The sequence below is a fragment of the Trifolium pratense genome, linkage group LG7 (genome assembly GCF_020283565.1).
Source record: "Trifolium pratense cultivar HEN17-A07 linkage group LG7, ARS_RC_1.1, whole genome shotgun sequence".
In the NCBI taxonomy this organism is placed as follows: Eukaryota; Viridiplantae; Streptophyta; class Magnoliopsida; order Fabales; family Fabaceae; genus Trifolium; species Trifolium pratense.
Window position 1 is genome coordinate 58817889 of NC_060065.1, and position 20091 is coordinate 58837979.

General features: G+C 38.1%; 1 protein-coding gene across 1 annotated transcript; it reads right to left on the minus strand.

Annotated features, from left to right (window-relative positions):
* Positions 1 to 17538: 17538 nt before the first annotated feature.
* Positions 17539 to 19679, minus strand: LOC123896720 (pollen receptor-like kinase 4). Its single transcript, XM_045947075.1, has 2 exons — positions 18296 to 19679; positions 17539 to 18200 (listed from the first exon to the last, which is right to left on the minus strand). The coding sequence occupies exons 1-2, from the start codon at positions 19677 to 19679 to the stop codon at positions 17539 to 17541; spliced, it is 2046 nt and encodes a 681-aa protein (XP_045803031.1).
* Positions 19680 to 20091: the final 412 nt, after the last annotated feature.

Genomic DNA, 20091 nt, shown 5'->3' on the forward strand with positions numbered 1-20091 from the left:
ATTATTTTGTATAAGTATTTGGATATTAAATAAAAAATTCAATATTTTTTGGGTATTTAATTTTTTGGCAAAAATACATCGGTCCTTTATCTTATTTATTTGTAACACTTTAATTCTTTATTTTTTTATTTGTAACATATAAATCGTTTATCTTGTATATTTGTAATACTTCAATCTTTTTTCTTATTTTTTGCCCAATTTTTTTTTTATACTACTTAATTTTAAGGGCCAATTCTCCCTTATGCCACCAAAATTTCAGAACCACACCAGTTCATGGTCGCCTCAAGTGTAACTGGACGGGGCTGGTGAATTCGTGATTACCGAAGCCGTTTCATTCTAGTTGTGATTCTAACATTCTCTATGAGAGGGTCAACACAATTGAAGGGGAGGTTGACAATCAGGGAAGCTATGTGTGAAACAATTCAAAAGGTCTCTCTCATGTTACTTTTAAAAGTGATTAAAAAATTGTAGTGATGTTATTTCTTATATCTTTCTCTCTTCTCTTTTACTATCTCACACACACCTTTTTCTCCTTATTTTACAAGTCACACCCATTAACAAGCAAATGTTCCACAAAGAATAGTCAAACACAAAGCGAAATCACAACCGTCAACGCGACCATGGATTCCGATAAGCTTAGCAACATCAACTCTATACATGATGATCTTGTATTCTACATTATTTCAAAACTTCAATCAAATCATTGAAGTATTTTGGATGCGTGCACAAATCTAATAACCATGTACCGCAACGATTGCATATCTATTAGTATTAACCAATCTCATGATGATGATTCCCATATATTTCTCCTCATACATCTTCCTAAATTTCCTGTCACATATGATTATTGTAAGTTGTAACCACACACATTTGCTCCCTCCTGATTTGACTTTTAAGAATACACTCAAATGAAATTTTCCACCTTCATTTCAAGAGGATTACTATCATCTTCAGATTTTGGGCTCCATTGGTGTTAACGTACGGCATTCTTTGTCTCAACTCTCAAGCAGCATAAACAAGGACAAGATGTAAATAAGGTTCATGGATTTGGTTATGACAAAGTTAGAGATGACTATAGTATCTAACATTTGGTCACCAATAACACGAGACCCCTTGTTTTAGATATATAGTCTAAAAAACATCTCTTGGAGGATACTTGTTGCAAATTGCCTTGAAAACATGGAAGACAGCAAAAGCTGTTGTTTTGGCGCCCCGGACGAAATTCTGGTGCCCCGGGCGAAATTGTGTAGCAGGAAAAGGGGCTGGATTTTGTTTCGGTGCCCCAGGCGTGAAAACTGGTGCCTCAGGCGAAAAGTTCGCCCCAGGCGTGAAAACTGGTGCCTCGGGCGAAATTCTGCGCAGTGTTATATATATGTCACGTTTTCTGATATTTGTAACAGGATTTTAGGGTTTTTAAGGCCAACAAAAAAGCTAGGGTTAAAAGAGATCATCTTGGGAAGACTTTAGGGTTGGGGAATCACCCTATCATCTTGGGAAACACTTGTTGATTGAAATCTCTTGGTCACGAGAAGAGATTTGGGAAAAGGGTAGAATTAGGGTTGAAGTCTAATTCTTGCAACTCTTGTATTGAATCTCGTTGTAATCAAGTTTTCTATCGATAGTGGAACGGAGATTCTCTCTCCCCCAGAGTAGGTCGGTTTTGACTGAACTAGGTAAACAATTTCATCGTGTCTTTTATTGCTTTTGGTAGTTCTATCTTTTGTTGATTTATTGATTATTGCTCATTCATTTTGATTTGGTTGCTTTAATTCATTTGTCCCACACACTAAAGTATTATTGGTGTTGTTTTCGATCCGGATTCACAACAATTGGCGCCCACCATGGGGCAAAGGGTTAAACGGATTAAGTACTATGGGTTCAAAATGGGTTATCGAGGGACTTTCTAGAGACAATTTAGAATTGTGGAAAGTGAAGATGGGATTAAGAGCAATTTTAATGTTTGGGGATAAAACATGGAGTGTGATTATCCGGTGCCTCGGAGGTAAAAAGCTAATGGAGATTGCGATGAAGGTCGGCCTGGAGAGGCGGTGATAATAATACTCAACATCGGCCTGAAGAGGCGGTGGAATAATACTCGACATCAGCCTAGAGAGGCGGTGATAATAATACTCAACATTAGTCTGGAGAGGCGGTGCTAAGAATACTCGGTTACAAGGTGGAAGACATAGTGGATATACCCACTTTGAGGCTTTGGTGGAGGAATGTCACTTTGAGGTGGAGGTACACCAAAGTGGTATCACTATGGAGACCTTGTGTGGAAGCAACGGTGATCAAGCTTGGTAACTTGTTAGACTGCTGGAGGTAGTTGGACACAAGGAGAGTTTGAGGTTGCAACTTGTGAAACCACCTAAAATTCCAAGGTTGGAAGCAAGCATATCTTCAAGAGTACGGAAAACTACAATCCGGGGTTTGAAGGGGATACGGTGTAGTTTGTGGATTGTCCTAAAAATCCAAGGGCAATTGGAAGCAAGCGTTTTTCGGGAGTACAAAGAGGTAGACTCCGGGGGCCGAAGAGGGTGTGGTGTAAACAAGTGGATAGAGCAGCACGATGGTTGATGGGAAGTTGACATCACCATCGTTTTAAAGGCAAGGTGGAGATTTGTTGCAAATTGCCTTGAAAACATGGAATACAGCAAAAGCTGTTGTTTTGGCGCACCGGGCAAAATTTTGGTGCCCCGGGCGAAATTGTGCAGCAGGAAAAGGGGCTGGTTTCTGTTTCTGCGCCCCAAGCGTGAAAACTGGTGCTTCATGCGAAAAGTTCGCCCCAAGCATGAAAACTGGTGCCTCAGGCGAAATTCCGCGCAATGTTATATATATGTCAAGTTTTCTGATATTTGTAACAACAAAAAAGCTAGAGTTCATGAACCAGATTAAACTGGTGGTGAAAAACCAAAAAAAAAAAAAAAGCTAGAGTTAAAAGAGATCATCTTGGGAAGACTCTAGGGTTGGGGAATCACTCTATCATCTTGGGAAACACTTGTTGATTGAAATCTCTTGGTCACAGAAGAGATTTGAGAAAATGGTAGAATTAGGGTTGAAGTCTAATTCTTGCAACTCTTGTATTGAATCTCGTTGTAATCAAGTTTTCTATCGATAGTGGAACGGAGATTCTCTCTCCCCGAGAGTATGTCGGTTTTGACTGAACTGGGTAAACAATTTCATCGTGTTTTTTATCGCTTTTGGTAGTTCTAGCTTTTATTGATTATTGCTCATCCATTTTGATTTGGTTGCTTCAATTCATTTGTCCCGCACACTAAAGTATTATTGGTGTGGTTTTCGATCCGAATTCACAACAATACTCGTGACCCCTTGTTTGAGATATATACTCGCAGACGAAGAACTCAAAATGTACTAGGATGAAATGTTCATTGGATGGGATCACAACATAATGGTAAAATGTGTTTGGTTTCATATTTGACTCAAGTGACGAGGTGTTCTCTATATGAGACGTCACTAGGTGGTGTTAAATGGGTCAATTTCTTTGATCTCAAAACTCAAATCATAACAACAATAATACTACTTTAGAAATATCACTTTTGGGTGAGGAAATCATGGATCAAATTCTTTATTTTTCGCCCCATACATTCCTTTGACCGGAGCCCAATTGGAGTTGGGAAGAAGGGATATATTTTCTTTAGAGAAAAAAATGATGAACTAGCATGAATTGATCTGAGCATTCAAACAGTTGATCGAGGAGATCGGTGTTAAAGAAGAGGTATTTAGTTGTATTGTATGATAGGAATTTACAAGGAAAGCCTTCTTCCAATTGGAAATAATTAGTTTTCTTTTGTTATTATTTTTTTTCATTGTCTTTTGCTATTTTAACCCAGAGGTATATGACTATGTTATTAGGATGTTTACCTGTATACAAAGTGATTTTTCAACTGCTCAAACCATAATTATTATTAAGTACTTGTCAAATTAAGCGGCCCTTTGGTGATATGTTTATCAATGTTTACTCTTTTTCGATTTGCAATTTGATCTTGTTTCTATTTCAATTGTAAGAATGATATTATTTTTTTATTTACTGAACGTGCTCAAATTTTACACTTATGTATCTCTCCTTCTGAACTTCAATACATTATGCTTGAAATATATATACCGCTGTGTATAATATCGTTCTTTAGTTTTTGTACCGATCCATATCAGTTAACTCAGCATGTACAGGCTTCATGGTTTAATAATTGAGCTTATGAAATTTTAACAGTGGTTTTGCAAACAAAAATGTATAATATCCAAACCCACTTGTTTTAATTTATGTCTTACTATTAGAGTTTGTTAAGTGTATGTAAATACCCCTCCCATCTCAATTCTTTATCTCTTTATCGCGGAATATTGCACTCGGTATTCAGTTTCTATCTTTATTTTCTATGAATTTAGAATTTCTGTTAGAGCTGTGGAATGCCAAGAAACCTTGCAACAGTACAAGGGGTGGTTTTAATTGCACATAATTTACTTTGTTATAAAGTAGACAAGTATGAATATATGGTCAGTTATTTGCTTGATGATTTTCCTTTCAAGCACTCTCAGTTTCTCTATTTTTGTTCACTTGAAGGTGATTTTTTGTATGCTCGTTCGTTATGATGCTCGCTCGGTAAAGACCTATTGTGTTGGGATTTATAGTCAATCCATATATAGAGGTGATTTAAATTTTCATTGAAGTTTTGTTTCCCTTTTTCTACCTAAAGCTAAAAAATGTATGTTTTTGTCTTGGTGATGTCAAAGACATTTGTGACTTCAAGCTTGATGATGACGTTAGTCATTACATGGAAATAAAGACCATTTTCAAGTGTTTTTAGAGGTTTTTGACCTAAATCATGAAGAATAAGACATTGATTTGAAGCTACATGCGAAGGAAGATAGCAGGTAAAAATTGGTGGAAATTGAAGTATTTTTACGCCTGGGGCGGAAGTTTTTGCGCCTGAGGCGGAAATTTCACTGAAGAAGCTGGTTTGCTCACTGTTTTGCCGTTTCAGGCGAATTTCTTGTGCCTGAAACGAAACTGCTTACGCCTGGGGCGGAAATTCTGTGTTTCAGGCGGAAAACGTTACTTTTGATCAGTTTTATAAAAGGGAAACATCAGATCTGGATCATTATCGAATTTTTGACACTGAGAACAGCATTTGGAGCGATTTTGGAGGATCAAGAGCGACCAAGCAAGGATTCAAGTGTGGAAACACATCAAGATTCTTCTTGTAATTATGCTTTCTTTCATTTTAATTGATGTAATTTTTGAATTTGCAATGTCTAGCTAAATTCTCATGATTGGTCCTTAGGTGATTCTAATTACTTTTGATCTTGAATTATGTGATTGTCATATGATATGATTAATGAATTACGAAGTTAGTTTCTATTGATTGTTCTTTGTGCTTAATGCTTTGTATGAATTCGCGACTTATATGATGATTGCAATGATTTGTTTTACTATGACAATAGAAATAAATCATCGATCTAGGAATGATTAATCAATTAACTTTGACTTAAGACATTTTGGATTGTTAATTGAGATTAAAGGATTAAAGGTTATAAACCTCAATTGATCATAGATTACCTAAGACATTAGGGATCGATGATCAAGGGAGAGGATTATGTTACCAAGACATTGGGCATAATTATTTTTGATTTAATCTAATCGTGAAACTAAAGTTGAGTAATTTGTAATCATACATGAAATTACCAAGAAAAATAGTAATTAGATGACCCAAAAAGGACCAATCGCTTTTCTTACATCAATCTAAACACCAAAGCAATTCCAAAGTTTAAAAATTTGAACTTGAAACCAAACAAGAACCCCCTTTTACAATTTATGTCAATTTACAAGAGTATGTCTTCAATTTACAATTGATTTACAACAATCCCTGCGGAAAGAACGATTTTATTATACTACTTGACGGCTATTTAGTACACTTGCTAAATTTCTATCAAGTTTTTGGCGCCGTTGCCAGGGATTGTTGATCAAATCAACAAGGCAATTGATTCATACTTTTTAAATTTTATTGTTTTATTGATTAAGTTTTTGTTTTTTTTTAATATATATATAAAAAAAAAAAATATAAGTTCTGAATTTTATTTTCATTTTCATTCTTGTGTAGTGCAGTTGCTTCTTAAGGTATTTTCTGGTTGTTTATGCAAGGTAGGAAAGCAGCAAGAGAACTTATCTTTGATCCTGAAATAGAGAAAACAGCTAAAGCAAACAGGAAAGCAGTTCGGTTAGCCCGAGAGGTTGCCCGGTTAGAAGGTGTTGCACAAGAAAGTAGTGAAGAAGTGGTTTCTAGTCCAAACACATCGGACAACGAAGCCAACATCATGGCTGAGAATCACCCACCACCTCCACCAGTTGTGCCTGAAAGGACATTAGGTGACTATGGCCAAAGAAACAACGGAGAGCTTGCCAATCTGGGTTTTCAACCAAGGAATCATGTGTCATTTGATATCAAGAATTCAGTGCTCAGCGCCCTCAAAGAGAATCAATACTCAGGGGCAGAAACACAATGTCCAAATCTCCACCTGGAGCATTTCTATGAAGCTTGTGACTATACAGACCCACCAGGAGTATCTGAATCAGATAAAAGATTAAGGCTTTTCAAGTACTCGTTAACTGGAAGAGCTAAAGACTGGCTGGACACAATACCACCTAACACCATCACTACTTGGCAAGAGCTAGAGATGAAATTCATGGATAGGTACTTTCCAATTCACAAGTATCTTGAAAGAAGAGCTGACATTACAAGTTTTGAGCAAGGAGACTCCGAAACATTGTATGATGCCTGGGAAAGATTCAAACTGTGCCTGAAGAAGTGTCCTAAGCATGGGCTTGATAGTCATACTCAAATGCAGCATTTCACACAAGGATTGAGAGCTCAAACTAGAATGTTTCTAGATGCATCGGCAGGTGGATCTTTGAAAAATAAAAATCAAACTCAAGCTAGAGAGTTGGTGGAATCCATGGCTCAAAATGAATACAGAGTTGAAAATGATCGTGGTGCAAAGAAGAAGGCAGGCATGATAGAGCTTGATACTCAAACTGCTCTTTTGGCCCAATCTACATTGATGAACTCTCAAATGGCAGCTGTGTTGAAACACCTCACTAGCACTCCAAATTCCCAGATGCCAGTCATGGCAGCTAATGAAGTGAAATGTGTTTTTTGTGGACAAGGGCATACTAATGGCCAATGTTTTCCTGAAGGGTCAGAAGAGGCAAAGTACCTAGCCAACTTCAAAAGGAACAACCCAAAGTATGATCCATATTCAAACACTTATAACCCAGGTTGGAGAGATCATCCAAATTTTGGTTGGGGAGGAAATCAAAACTCAAGTCAATCTCAACAACAATCTTCTTCACAAAACTCTCAACAAAGGAGACCTTCTCAATTAGAGGATACACTTACTCAATTCATAAAGGTGACTCAAGGGAACTTCGAAGCTATGAAGGTGAGCCAAGATCAAATGAAAGCCAACCAAGATATTGCCAACAAGAATCATGAAGCTTCAATTAAGAACTTGGAAACTCAAGTTGGGCAATTGTCAAGGCAATTCGCGGCTACTCAAAATAATGGTTTTGAAGGTTCTACAAAGGATAATCCGAGGAATGAAAGTTGCAAGGCGATTAATTTGAGAAATAGAGTGGTTCCTTCACCTGAGATTGTAACTAAGAAAAAGAGTGAGTCTAGTGTTGAGGGAGTGAAAGAAAAAAATAATGTTGAGGGAGAAGTTGAAAATGAGAATGAGGGAGAAGTTGAGAATGAGTTAGAGAAAATGATTGAGAGTGAGAAAGAGGAGTTAGTTGAAGAGGAGAAAGATAAAAAAATTGAAAAAGAGAATGATGAGAAGTTAGTTGAAAAGAGAGGCAAGGGTGTAGAGGAGAAAGAAAGTTATGTCCATGCCAAATTGCCATATCCGCGCAAGAAAAAGGCAAAGGCTAATGATCACCAACAATTCAAAAAGTTTATGAAGATGCTTCATGATCTCCAAATTAACATTCCTTTTGCTGAAGTGTTGGAACAGATGCCTGTCTATGCCAAATTCATGAAAGAACTTATGACAAAGAAGCGGAAACCTCTTGATGATGATACAGTAGAGATGACAGAGGAATGTAGTGCCATAATCCAAAAGAAACTTCCTCAAAAGAAGAAGGATCCTGGAAGCTTTACCATACCATGTTCAATAGGTAACATCTCCGTTGGTCGAGCTCTATGTGATTTAGGAGCTAGCATCAACCTAATGCCATTGTCAATGATGAAGAAGATACCCGGAGATGTTGCAAAACCCACAAAGATGCAGCTCTCTTTAGCTGATCGTTCTATTGTACATCCTTACGGCGTACTTCATGATGTGTTGGTAAGAGTTGCGGAGTTTGTTTTTCCGGCTGATTTCGTCATCCTTGATATGGAAGATGATGCAGATGTAGAACCATTGTTGTTGGGTAGACCATTCTTAGCTACCGGAAGAGCATTGATTGATGTTGAGATGGGAGAACTTATGTTGATAACACATGGGGAACAAGTCATGTTTAACGTGTTCAAAGCTATGAAACACCATGATGATGAGCCACAATGTTACAAGGTTAACGTGATTGAGGAAGTGGTAGAAGATGTCTTAGTGGAAGAAACACCATCCTTACCATTGGAAAGAGTAATTGTTAATTCCATTGATGATTTGGAAGAGGAATGGGACAAGGAGATTGAAATTTGTCTCCGTCAACTTGAAGCATGTAAAGAAGAAGAAACACAAAAAGATTTTGAAAATGTGTATGCTGTGGAAGAGAAAGCTAGTGGTAAGGAGGACCTAAAAGTTACTATTCCGGAGTTGAAGGAGCTTCCTCCTCACTTAAAATATGTTTTCTTAGGAGAAGATGCGTCACAACCGGCAATCATAAGCAGCAGGTTGAGTTCTTTGGAAGCAGAGAAACTAACTAGAGTCTTGCGAGAAAATAAAGAAGCCATGGGGTGGAGCATCTCTGATTTGAAAGGGATTAGTCCCGGATTTTGTATGCATAAAATAAAAATGGAAGATGAATACAAACCTGTGGTGCAACCTCAAAGAAGACTAAATCCAACCATGAAAGAAGTGGTGAAGAAAGAGGTCCTTAAACTTCTAGAAGCTGGTATGATTTATCCAATCTCGGATAGTGCGTGGGTAAGTCCTGTCCATGTGGTCCCGAAAAAAGGTGGTATGACAGTTGTGAGAAATGAAAAAAATGAACTGATACCCACTCGCACCGTCACTGGGTGGCGGATGTGTATAGACTACAGGCGATTGAACTCAGCGACAAGGAAGGACCATTTTCCTCTTCCATTCATGGACCAAATGTTAGAAAGGCTTGCAGGGCAGGCCTATTATTGCTTTTTGGATGGATATTCTGGGTACAATCAGATTGTGGTAGACCTAGAGGATCAGGAGAAAACAGCTTTTACTTGCCCTTTTGGAGTATTCGCTTACCGGAAGATGCCTTTCGGGTTGTGCAATGCACCGGCCACATTCCAGCGGTGTATGCTTTCTATTTTTGCTGATATGATGGAGGACACAATCGAGGTATTTATGGATGATTTTTCTGTGTTTGGTAAGTCTTTTGATAAATGTTTAGCCAATTTGAATGCTGTATTGAAGAGATGCATAAGTACCAATTTAGTTTTAAATTGGGAAAAATGTCATTTTATGGTTAAAGAAGGTATTGTGCTTGGACACAAAATCTCTTCAAAGGGCATTCAAGTTGACCAAGCAAAGATAGAGGTTATTAAGGAATTGCCCCCTCCCGTTAATGTTAAGGGAGTGAGAAGTTTTTTGGGTCATGCCGGTTTCTATCGGCGTTTCATCAAAGATTTTTCGAAAATAGCAAAGCCCTTAAGTAACCTCCTTGTGAAGGAAAATGAATTTAATTTTGATGATGAATGTTTGAATGCTTTTGTTGTGATTAAAGAAAAGTTGGTCACCGCGCCCATAATCGTTGCACCTAATTGGGATCTCCCTTTTGAATTAATGTGTGATGCAAGTGATTATGCGGTTGGAGCGGTGCTTGGCCAACGACATGCGAAATTCTTCCATGCTATATATTATGCAAGCAAGGTTTTGAATGAAAACCAAATCAATTACACAACTACTGAAAAAGAGTTGCTTGCAATAGTATTTGCTTTGGAAAAATTTCGCTCTTATCTGATTGGATCGAAAGTTGTTGTTTTTTCAGATCACTCGGCACTTAAGTACCTCCTCACAAAAGGCGACTCAAAGCCTAGACTCTTGAGGTGGGTACTACTTTTGCAGGAATTTGATTTGGAGATAAAAGACAAGAAAGGAGTGGAGAATGTGGTCGCGGACCATTTGTCAAGGTTAGAAAATCCAATGGTGACCACAAAAGAGAAGTGCATTAACGAAGAGTTCCCGGATGAAAAATTGCTGATGGTTTCTAAAAGGCCTTGGTTTGTTGACATGGCTAATTTCAAAGCAGGAAATGAAATCCCGGAGGACTATTCCTATCAGCAAAAGAAGAAATTCTTTAGAGATGCTAACTTCTATTTTTGGGATGATCCATACCTATTTAAGGTGGGGCAAGATGGCTTGATCCGTAGATGTGTTGATGAAGAAGAGGCGCAAAGCATAATGTGGCATTGCCATAGTTCTCCATATGGTGGTCATCACAGTGGTCCACGAACAGCAGCAAAGGTGCTTCAAAGTGGTTTCTTTTGGCCGACACTGTTTGCAGATTGTGTAGAGTTTGCTAGAAGATGTGATAATTGCCAGAGGACCGGCAATGTTTCAAAGCGGGATGAGATGCCTCTAAACCAAATGCTCGAAGTAGAACCTTTTGATTGTTGGGGGATTGATTTCATGGGACCTTTTCCATCTTCACGGTCTAACCTTCACATATTGGTGTGTGTAGATTATGTTACAAAATGGGTGGAAGCTATTCCTTGCCAAGCAAATGATTCTCATACCGTGGTGAAGTTCCTTAAAGAAAATATTTTTACTCGGTTTGGGGTTCCTAGAATTCTCATTAGTGATGGAGGCAAACATTTTTGTAATAAATACTTGGAGAATGTCTTGGAGAAATACAATGTCAAGCACAAGGTGGCCACCCCATACCATCCTCAGACAAGTGGACAAGTTGAAGTATCTAACCGGCAATTGAAACAAATTCTGGAGAAAACGGTTTCTACTTCAAGGAAAGACTGGTCAATGAAGCTTAATGATACACTTTGGGCTTATAGAACCGCGTTCAAGACACACTTGGGGTTCTCTCCGTACCAACTAGTTTATGGCAAAGCATGTCATCTACCGGTTGAGCTAGAACACAAAGCATATTGGGCTGTGAAATTTTTAAATTTTGATGTTGGTCTTGCAGGTGAGAAAAGATTGCTTAAGCTGAATGAACTTGAAGAATGGCGGATGCAAGCGTATGAAAATGCCGTGATTTTTAAAGCAAGAACAAAGAAGTATCATGATAAAGGGTTAGTAAGAAAGGAGTTTAAGAAAGGACATCAAGTCTTGTTGTTCAATTCTCGTTTAAGGTTGTTCCCGGGTAAGCTGATGTCTCGGTGGTCTGGTCCGTTTGTCATTAAGGAAGTTTTTCCACACGGGGCTGTGGAAATTTTTACACCAAGAGAGGAGGAGAAATCTTTCAAAGTAAATGGACAAAGACTCAAGTTTTATAAGGGAGGAGATTTTAATCGCCACAAGGTGGCAGTACTTTTCGAAGACCCTTGAGGTTTCGAGACCGTCAAGCTAATGACGCTAAACGTAGCGCTGCTTGGGAGGCAACCCAAGGTTTTACTTAACCGTAATAGTTTTTCTTGTGATTTTTTTGTGTTTTGCAGGTCAAATTGAAAAAAGAGGAGTGTGAAAAGTGTCACAATCAGGAATTTACGCTTGGGGCACCAAAATTTCGCCTGAAGCGTAAGAAAGGAGCAAAAAAAATTAAAATCCTGAGTGTTTTGCCGTTTGGGGCGGAAAGTGTTACGCCCAAGGCGTAAAAGTTCTGAAAAAAAAATGGTGCTCTCTGTTTTGCCGTTTCAGGCGCAAATCCTTACGTTTTAGGCGGAAAAATGTACTGAAGGAATTGGGTTGCTCAATGTTTTGCCGTTTGGGGCGGAAAAATTGCCGTTTGGGGCGGAAAATCATGCTGAAAAAAATGGTGCTCACTGTTTTGCCGTTTCAGGCGGAAAAACCTTACGTTTTAGGCGGAAATTGCTCGTTTTAGGCGAAAAGGAAACGTGAAACCCTCATTCTTTCTCTCAAACTTCATCTTCTTCAACAAACCTTATCCTTTCTCACAAAACTTCATCTTCCTCACACAAATCCTCCATTAACAACCAACCAAACCTTCAAACCCAACACAAATCCTTCATTAAAACAACAACCACAACAAATTCACCCATTCTTTTTCACAAATTCTACCCTCAAATCTCAAACCCCTCTTGAACCCAAACCTCCCAAATCCTTCAAAACTCCATTAAAACAACAACCTCTCTCACACCCATAACACCAAACCCACGAAAATTCTTTCCATCCAACTCTATTCTTCAAAACCCATCATCAACAACAACCAATTCCTCAACTTTGTCCCAAAACTCAAAACCAAAAATTCACCATTAAACCTACACGAAAATTCATCCAAAACCACCATAAATCTTCATCTTTTCCATCAATCACCCATAAACCATTACCCTTCTTAATCTTTACCTTTCTCACCATGAAGAACATATTCAAAAAATCTTCAAAAGACAAAGAAGTTGAAGTTGGGTCTTAAAAATCAAGATCCAAAGTAGTGAAAAAAAGGAGAGTAGCACGAACTCCTACACCGTCACCTTCGCCTTCTCCTCCACCATCACCGCCTAGAGAGCAATCACCACCTCCTCCACCACCGGTTGTGACTGAAATTCCTCGGTCACGCTTTGTTCGTCAAACGGCCTTCAATCGGTACCAGACTCTCTAAAGTAAGGATTTCAAACCCGAAAGGCGTCTCACGGATGAAGTGTTAGCATATCCCATAATTGAAGCAGAATTCCGCAACCGGCATTGGTATGAATTTAATTTCTGTCTTAGGTCTGGGAATCATACTTTAGCATTAGAATTTTTGAGTAATGCATGGCGAGTGAAAAATGTGTCACCGCGGATTGCTAAAGTACGCGGGGTAGATGTAGACTATTCCCCGGAAGCTATCAATAGGGTGTTTCATTTTATTGTTCCTGAATTCTGTGTTTTGAAACATCGACGTGAGAATAGGGCAATCATGGCATCAGATAAACGTGAGGCATTAAAATCTCAGCTGACTGCACCTGGAAGTATGTGGGTGAGACCATCTAGACAGCTCCCACCCCAGCGGTTTAAAACCGCTCATTTGTTGGATATTCCACGGATTTGGGCTGAATTTTGGCTAAACAACGTGGAGCCAAGTGGGAACAATTCTGAGATTCCGATGGATATAGGGCTAGCACTTCAAGCTATCTTGCTAGGTGAAGACATAGATTTGGGCACAATTTTGGGTGATGATTTGGCTTCACTTATCCATAGAGACCCCGGTTCATATAGTCTGACACATCTCTGTTTGATCACAAAACTTTGTCTTGATCAAAATGTTGCTGCTTTTGATGATGATCAAATAGAAGAGCCTAGGAAAGTCACTACGGCTTTTGTGAGAGATGTGAGAAGGAAAACTTTCGGGAAGACATTCATTCCATTTGCTGACGTGGATGATGTGATGGATTACACGGTTGAGGGAGGAGGTGAAGAAAGGGAGGAGAATGTTGAAAATGTGATGCACCATGACATGCCACAGGCTCCGGAAATGGAGGGTTTTCCAGCTCCGCAATTTGATGCGAATGTTCTTGCGGATATGGTGTGGAAGATGGATATGAGTACTCAACAGGGCATTGATATGGCGGACCACTATGACACTTCATCCGCCTTATGGCAAGAATCCATGTGTTACCGAGAGCAAGTCCCGGCATATTTCTATCCGAGATATCCAACAATGCATGATTTTGATGAAGCTAACAATCAAAGAGTTAGGAGCATGGCAGCTACACATGAAGTGAACCGTGCCACCTACATTCGCCAAAGGAGGGCAGCTGGCCTTCCGGATGAAGGAGGGTCTTCTTCAATGCAATTTCCTGGAAACTTGCCTCGTTTTGATCATGATCATAACATGCCTGAGCAGGATTGAGGTTTTGTGCCATTCATCTTACTTTCCTTCTCCTCCTCTATGAATTCTTTTTGGCCTGTGTGTTATGATTCTTTTGTTGAAATTGTTGCATGCTTGATTTTGGTCTATAATAAAGACTTGAGCTAGTCATTTTGTTTTCCTTGAATGTCTTAGTCTTTTTGAAAACCTAATACTATTTGAAATTTGTTTGGCTATCATCTTAGATTCAAAATTGTTGACCAACTGCGTGATATGAATTTGTGATGTTTTTGATTGTTTCTGATGCATCATAGTGATAATTTAGGCAAGGCTAAGGGACTCTCACAAATATTGACCATAGTTTAATTCAGCAAAAACTGTGAGATTTTGAGCCCAAACACTGATTTCTTTTGATGATTATGAGAATTCCACACTTAGCTATGTCTATAGAATTTGCGCATGTTCTCTTTAATTGATTTATTGTTGTGATGTACACACGAGGCAAGTTGTTTGGTACCTTGAGCCTGTTCTAGCCACCCTTATCATTGCTTATCCTTTGTTTAACCCCTTTTGAGCTTAAAGAAAAATGTTTGTTTGTTATCTGACCCAAGTTATCAAAATAATAAAAAAAAAAATTGATTTTCTTGGAGAATTAGATACCTTTAGTGTTTTTGCACAATGCATGTCACTAAGTTTGGGGTTGCTTTTGGAACTAGCAACAACTTAAGTTTGGGGTGGGTATACTAGAGAACTAAAAAATTTATGAAAGAAAAATTCAAAAGTTCACCAAGAAAAGAAGTATCGAAAAAAAAAAATAAAAAAAATAAAAAAAAAATATATAATCATGGTGATCTTCTTGAAAACAAAAAGGAATTCCTTGAAAGAAAAATTTGTGAAAGAAAATTGTTCTCTAGTATCAATTCTTACAAAGTAGGGTGGGGTGTTGTATCTATTCAATTCAGTGGTATCTGACTTCAAGTTTTTTTACTCACTTACCAGAAAAGCCACCATCCACCTTTTAACCAGGCCACGTTATAACCTTTAAAAGTCCTCTAATGTGTGTGCTCATGACATGGTGATTGATTTTTGAGAATGTCTGCAAATTTATAGTAGTCTAGTTATGATGTGTTGATTGAGTGATTATATTACCCTTAAACAGGAGAGTCGGTGAGGGTGTGAAGAGATTAAGTATGGTCAATCTTTGTTTGATGCTCTTTGTTTTGCTTAAATTTGAAGCTGTGTGTATTTGAATCATGACGAAATTGATCATTGAAATGTTATGCAAATTACGTCTAACTTGATTGGATTTGAGTTTGTTTAGCCAGATGGATTGAGGTAGTGTTTTGTTTTCCTAGAGATTGAGATATTCCTTGAGGACAAGGAAAAGTTCAAGTTTGGGGTTGTGATGACGTTAGTCATTACATGGAAATAAAGACCATTTTCAAGTGTTTTTAGAGGTTTTTGACCTAAATCATGAAGAATAAGACATTGATTTGAAGCTACATGCGAAGGAAGATAGCAGGTAAAAATTGGTGGAAATTGAAGTATTTTTACGCCTGGGGCGGAAGTTTTTGCGCCTGAGGCGGAAATTTCACTGAAGAAGCTGGTTTGCTCACTGTTTTGCCGTTTCAGGCGAATTTCTTGTGCCTGAAACGAAACTGCTTACGCCTGGGGCGGAAATTCTGTGTTTCAGGCGGAAAACGTTACTTTTGATCAGTTTTATAAAAGGGAAACATCAGATCTGGATCATTATCGAATTTTTGACACTGAGAACAGCATTTGGAGCGATTTTGGAGGATCAAGAGCGACCAAGCAAGGATTCAAGTGTGGAAACACATCAAGATTCTTCTTGTAATTATGCTTTCTTTCATTTTAATTGATGTAATTTTTGAATTTGCAATGTCTAGCTAAATTCTCATGATTGGTCCTTAGGTGATTCTAATTACTTTTGATCTTGAATTATGTGATTGTCATATGATATGATTAATGAATTACGAAGTTAGTTTCTATTGATTGTTCTTTGTGCTTAATGCTTTGTATGAATTCGCGACTTATATGATGATTGCAATGATTTGTTTTACTATGACAATAGAAATAAATCATCGATCTAGGAATGATTAATCAATTAACTTTGACTTAAGACATTTTGGATTGTTAATTGAGATTAAAGGATTAAAGGTTATAAACCTCAATTGATCATAGATTACCTAAGACATTAGGGATCGATGATCAAGGGAGAGGATTATGTTACCAAGACATTGGGCATAATTATTTTTGATTTAATCTAATCGTGAAACTAAAGTTGAGTAATTTGTAATCATACATGAAATTACCAAGAAAAATAGTAATTAGATGACCCAAAAAGGACCAATCGCTTTTCTTACATCAATCTAAACACCAAAGCAATTCCAAAGTTTAAAAATTTGAACTTGAAACCAAACAAGAACCCCCTTTTACAATTTATGTCAATTTACATGAGTATGTCTTCAATTTACAATTGATTTACAACAATCCCTGCGGAAAGAACGATTTTATTATACTACTTGACGGCTATTTAGTACACTTGCTAAATTTCTATCACTTGACAAACACCATAGTTTCACCTCAACATCAGATGAAATCCATTGCAGATTAGATGAAACAATCCAATATTTCCAAGAACGAGTTCAGGTTTCTTGATGGTTAAGTTCACTCCTCACTCCAACAAATTTGATCCCAGCTACGACTCATGTTGAGTATGACGAAGACACAGAAGGTGGCAAGGGGCGGCAGGGGAGCCGAGCGAGCAAAGTTCTATATCTATGCTTTGTTGTAACACTAAATTTTTTAATTCATTCAAGTAATAATATAGAACTACTCACACTTTTCCGAACTACGTAACCAAACGATTGTGTTCATTTTCTGTGATTTTCGTTTCTATTTCTATTTTGTTACCAATTGCTGTTCTAACAAATCAATAATCTAGTTGAAAACTAGTTATTGCCTGTTATCAATTAACAATATATTGATGAATGCATGCATGTTTTGTGCAAATGACATGTAGTAAGATTTTAAAATTAATTGAGAAAATGTTTGGTACAGAAAACTGTGAAAGACATAGCTTGATTTCCTAAACCTAACTAACCAAAGTAATAGTACAAATGTGGAGTTGAATGAATTAGAAAAGTGAGGGCAAAAATACCTAGGCTGGCTATATTATTAACAAGAAGAAGACATAGACACAAACAAAAACTAATTAATTAAGTAAATGAAAGAATTAATTCAAGGTTAATTGATTTCATATATTGATTCATGTTAATGGGGAAAGCCACCATGGACGCGTACAATTAGCAGCATGGTAGCTAGCTTCCAGGCCAATTCCAAATAAAGAGTGACAGACATAGCTAGCTAGATCGATCGATCAATCACACAGCTCTGTAAGCATCCCTTTCAGTAGTAGTGGTGGTAAGGGAGGAAGAGTATTCTCCAACAGTATGATCAGTAGTACTTGTTTGACCCTCATTCAAGTCTTCAATCTGCTCTAAAGCCTCTTTGATGTCCAACCTTCTTTCTACATTCTCCTCACAACAACCGAGTCCAATCTTTAAGAGTTTGAGCAATTCAGCTTTACTAGTACCTACTCCTCCCATCTCTACGTCAAATACATCACTTGTGCGTTTCTCGGTAATCATCATATTTACCCAACTGGCTAAGTCAGAATCACTATTATGCCTTGCTGTAATATAGTTCTCTGGGAATTTACCCGTCAGAATCTCTAATATTAGAATCCCAAAACTCCACACATCAGTTTTCTTTGTAATGCGCCCAAGTTGAGCATACTCCGGGGATTTGTAAGGCATGATGATTTGTTGTGCGTGGTCAAGATTGATCAAAGGACTGAGCGCATAATCAGTGAGCAGAGGTTCAAAGGATTCATCTAAAAGTACATTGGAAGATTTTAGATGACCATGAGGCACAATCACGCTTGGGAGTGCACTATATAGATATGACAAACCCCTCGCTACACCTTTCACGATTTTCAAACGGGTTGCCCAATCAAGTCCTGGCTTCTGGTAGTTGTGGTTACCTGCAACAAAGCAACGTTAATTAACCCGTTAATTAATAATTAAGCATGCATGTGCATATATGTATGTGTATATTGATTATTAATTATAGACATACCATGAAGATGACTGGCCAAACAACCATTGTGAACAAAGGAAGAGATCAAAAGTTTTTCTTCTCTTCTATAATAATAAGAAATGAGAGGTAGAACATTGGGATGACTGAGGTTTCCTAGCCTTCTCATATGCTCATGGAACTCTTCTCTTTGCACATTGTTCATTTGCTTGTACCTCTTGACAACCACGGCTTGGCCATCCAAGATCACGGCTTTGTAGGATGAACCGAATGACGCGCTTCCTAGAATTTCAGCGGAGGCCTTTAGTAAATCCTGTAAATCAAATTTGAGTCCATCCTTCCTGAGAAATATAAGTTTTCCTTGTTCGCCCTTTTCCTTTTTGGAATGACCATGACTGTACTGATCTGGCTTAGGACTTCTGGGATCATAGTGTTCGGCCAAACTTTTAGTTTTCACATAAACTGCAGGAGGCTTAACATATTTGCTAGATGCTTGTGTATGAAATTTTGACGTTGTAGAATAATGTTCTTCGTTTAATTGCTTCTTTTGGGACCTCAAACGGGAGATGACCAATATTGAAACCACAATGGCTACTATAAAGGCTATCATCATCACAATAAGTAAAGTTTTCATAACAAGCATTTTGGGATTTGCTAATTCACAACTATTCGTCAAAGGAGGCCCACATAGAAGTGTGTTTCCTTTAAAAGAGGAGGCGTCAAAGGTTCTTAGATTAGGTGGGATGGGACCCTCTAAGTTATTGTTAGAGAAGTTGATAATCTTCAAATTATTCTTGTGATGAAAATTGGGGATCTCACCTTGAAACTTGTTTGCGTCAAGCCTGAGGACGAGGAGAGTAGGCAAGATAGCGAGAGAGGATGGAATTTTACCGGTGAACTCGTTATTAGACAAATACACTTTCCTCAACCTAGGCATACCCGTAAATGCATCGTCAGGTATCTGTCCTGAGAAATGATTATAGGACAAGTAGATAGACCTCAAATGGGGCAACATCTTGATGTTGGGCAAGGGACCCACAAAGGTATTGTTCATCAGGCTAACCATCCTCAACATCGGCATTGAAGAAAGAGATTCCAATTCCATATTTCCGGTTAACCCCATGCTCTCAAGGCGTAACCCCAACACCCTGTCATTCAGGCAAAACAAGCCCACCCAATTGGAAATGTTTCCGGTGCAAGGTGGTTTTGGGTTTATGGATGGATCCCAACTGCTGAGGGACACCGCATTTGTTAATGAACCCTTGAACTTTATTAGAGCCTCAGCATCCGAAGGTGACATTGACATGCTTGTGCATGAAAGTAGTAATAATACCACAAAAACAACCAAGGCCTTGACATTATTATTATTATTATTATTATTAAATGCTACATGTGCGCGCACAATCAAATTAGAGCGCGCGCCCATTAGCACCGGTTATGAGAAGATGACCAGGATGATAGACCAAAACTTACAAGATATCTCTTATTGTTATTAGGAGGGTATTGTTATTGGTCGGGTTCTGCTGCATATATGTAATCCTTTTGTCCTTTTCTCCTTATTTTTATTTTGAATATTTTTATTAACAATTAACAGCACCATCTCTGATCATTAAGGGCCGAAAAGGGCCGATGGTGATGGTGTTGTTAAGGGCTAAGAAAGACTATGTCGTGATATGGTAAGAAAGGGAAATATTGATAACAAACAAATCAAAGGAATAAACTAAGAGTGCGCTAATTTTTTGGGTGTCATCAGAAGATGAGTTGTGTGTTTGAGACTTATAAGGAGGTCCTCTAATTTTCTTCTTTCTTTTCAATTTGTATAATTTAAGCTGTCAAAC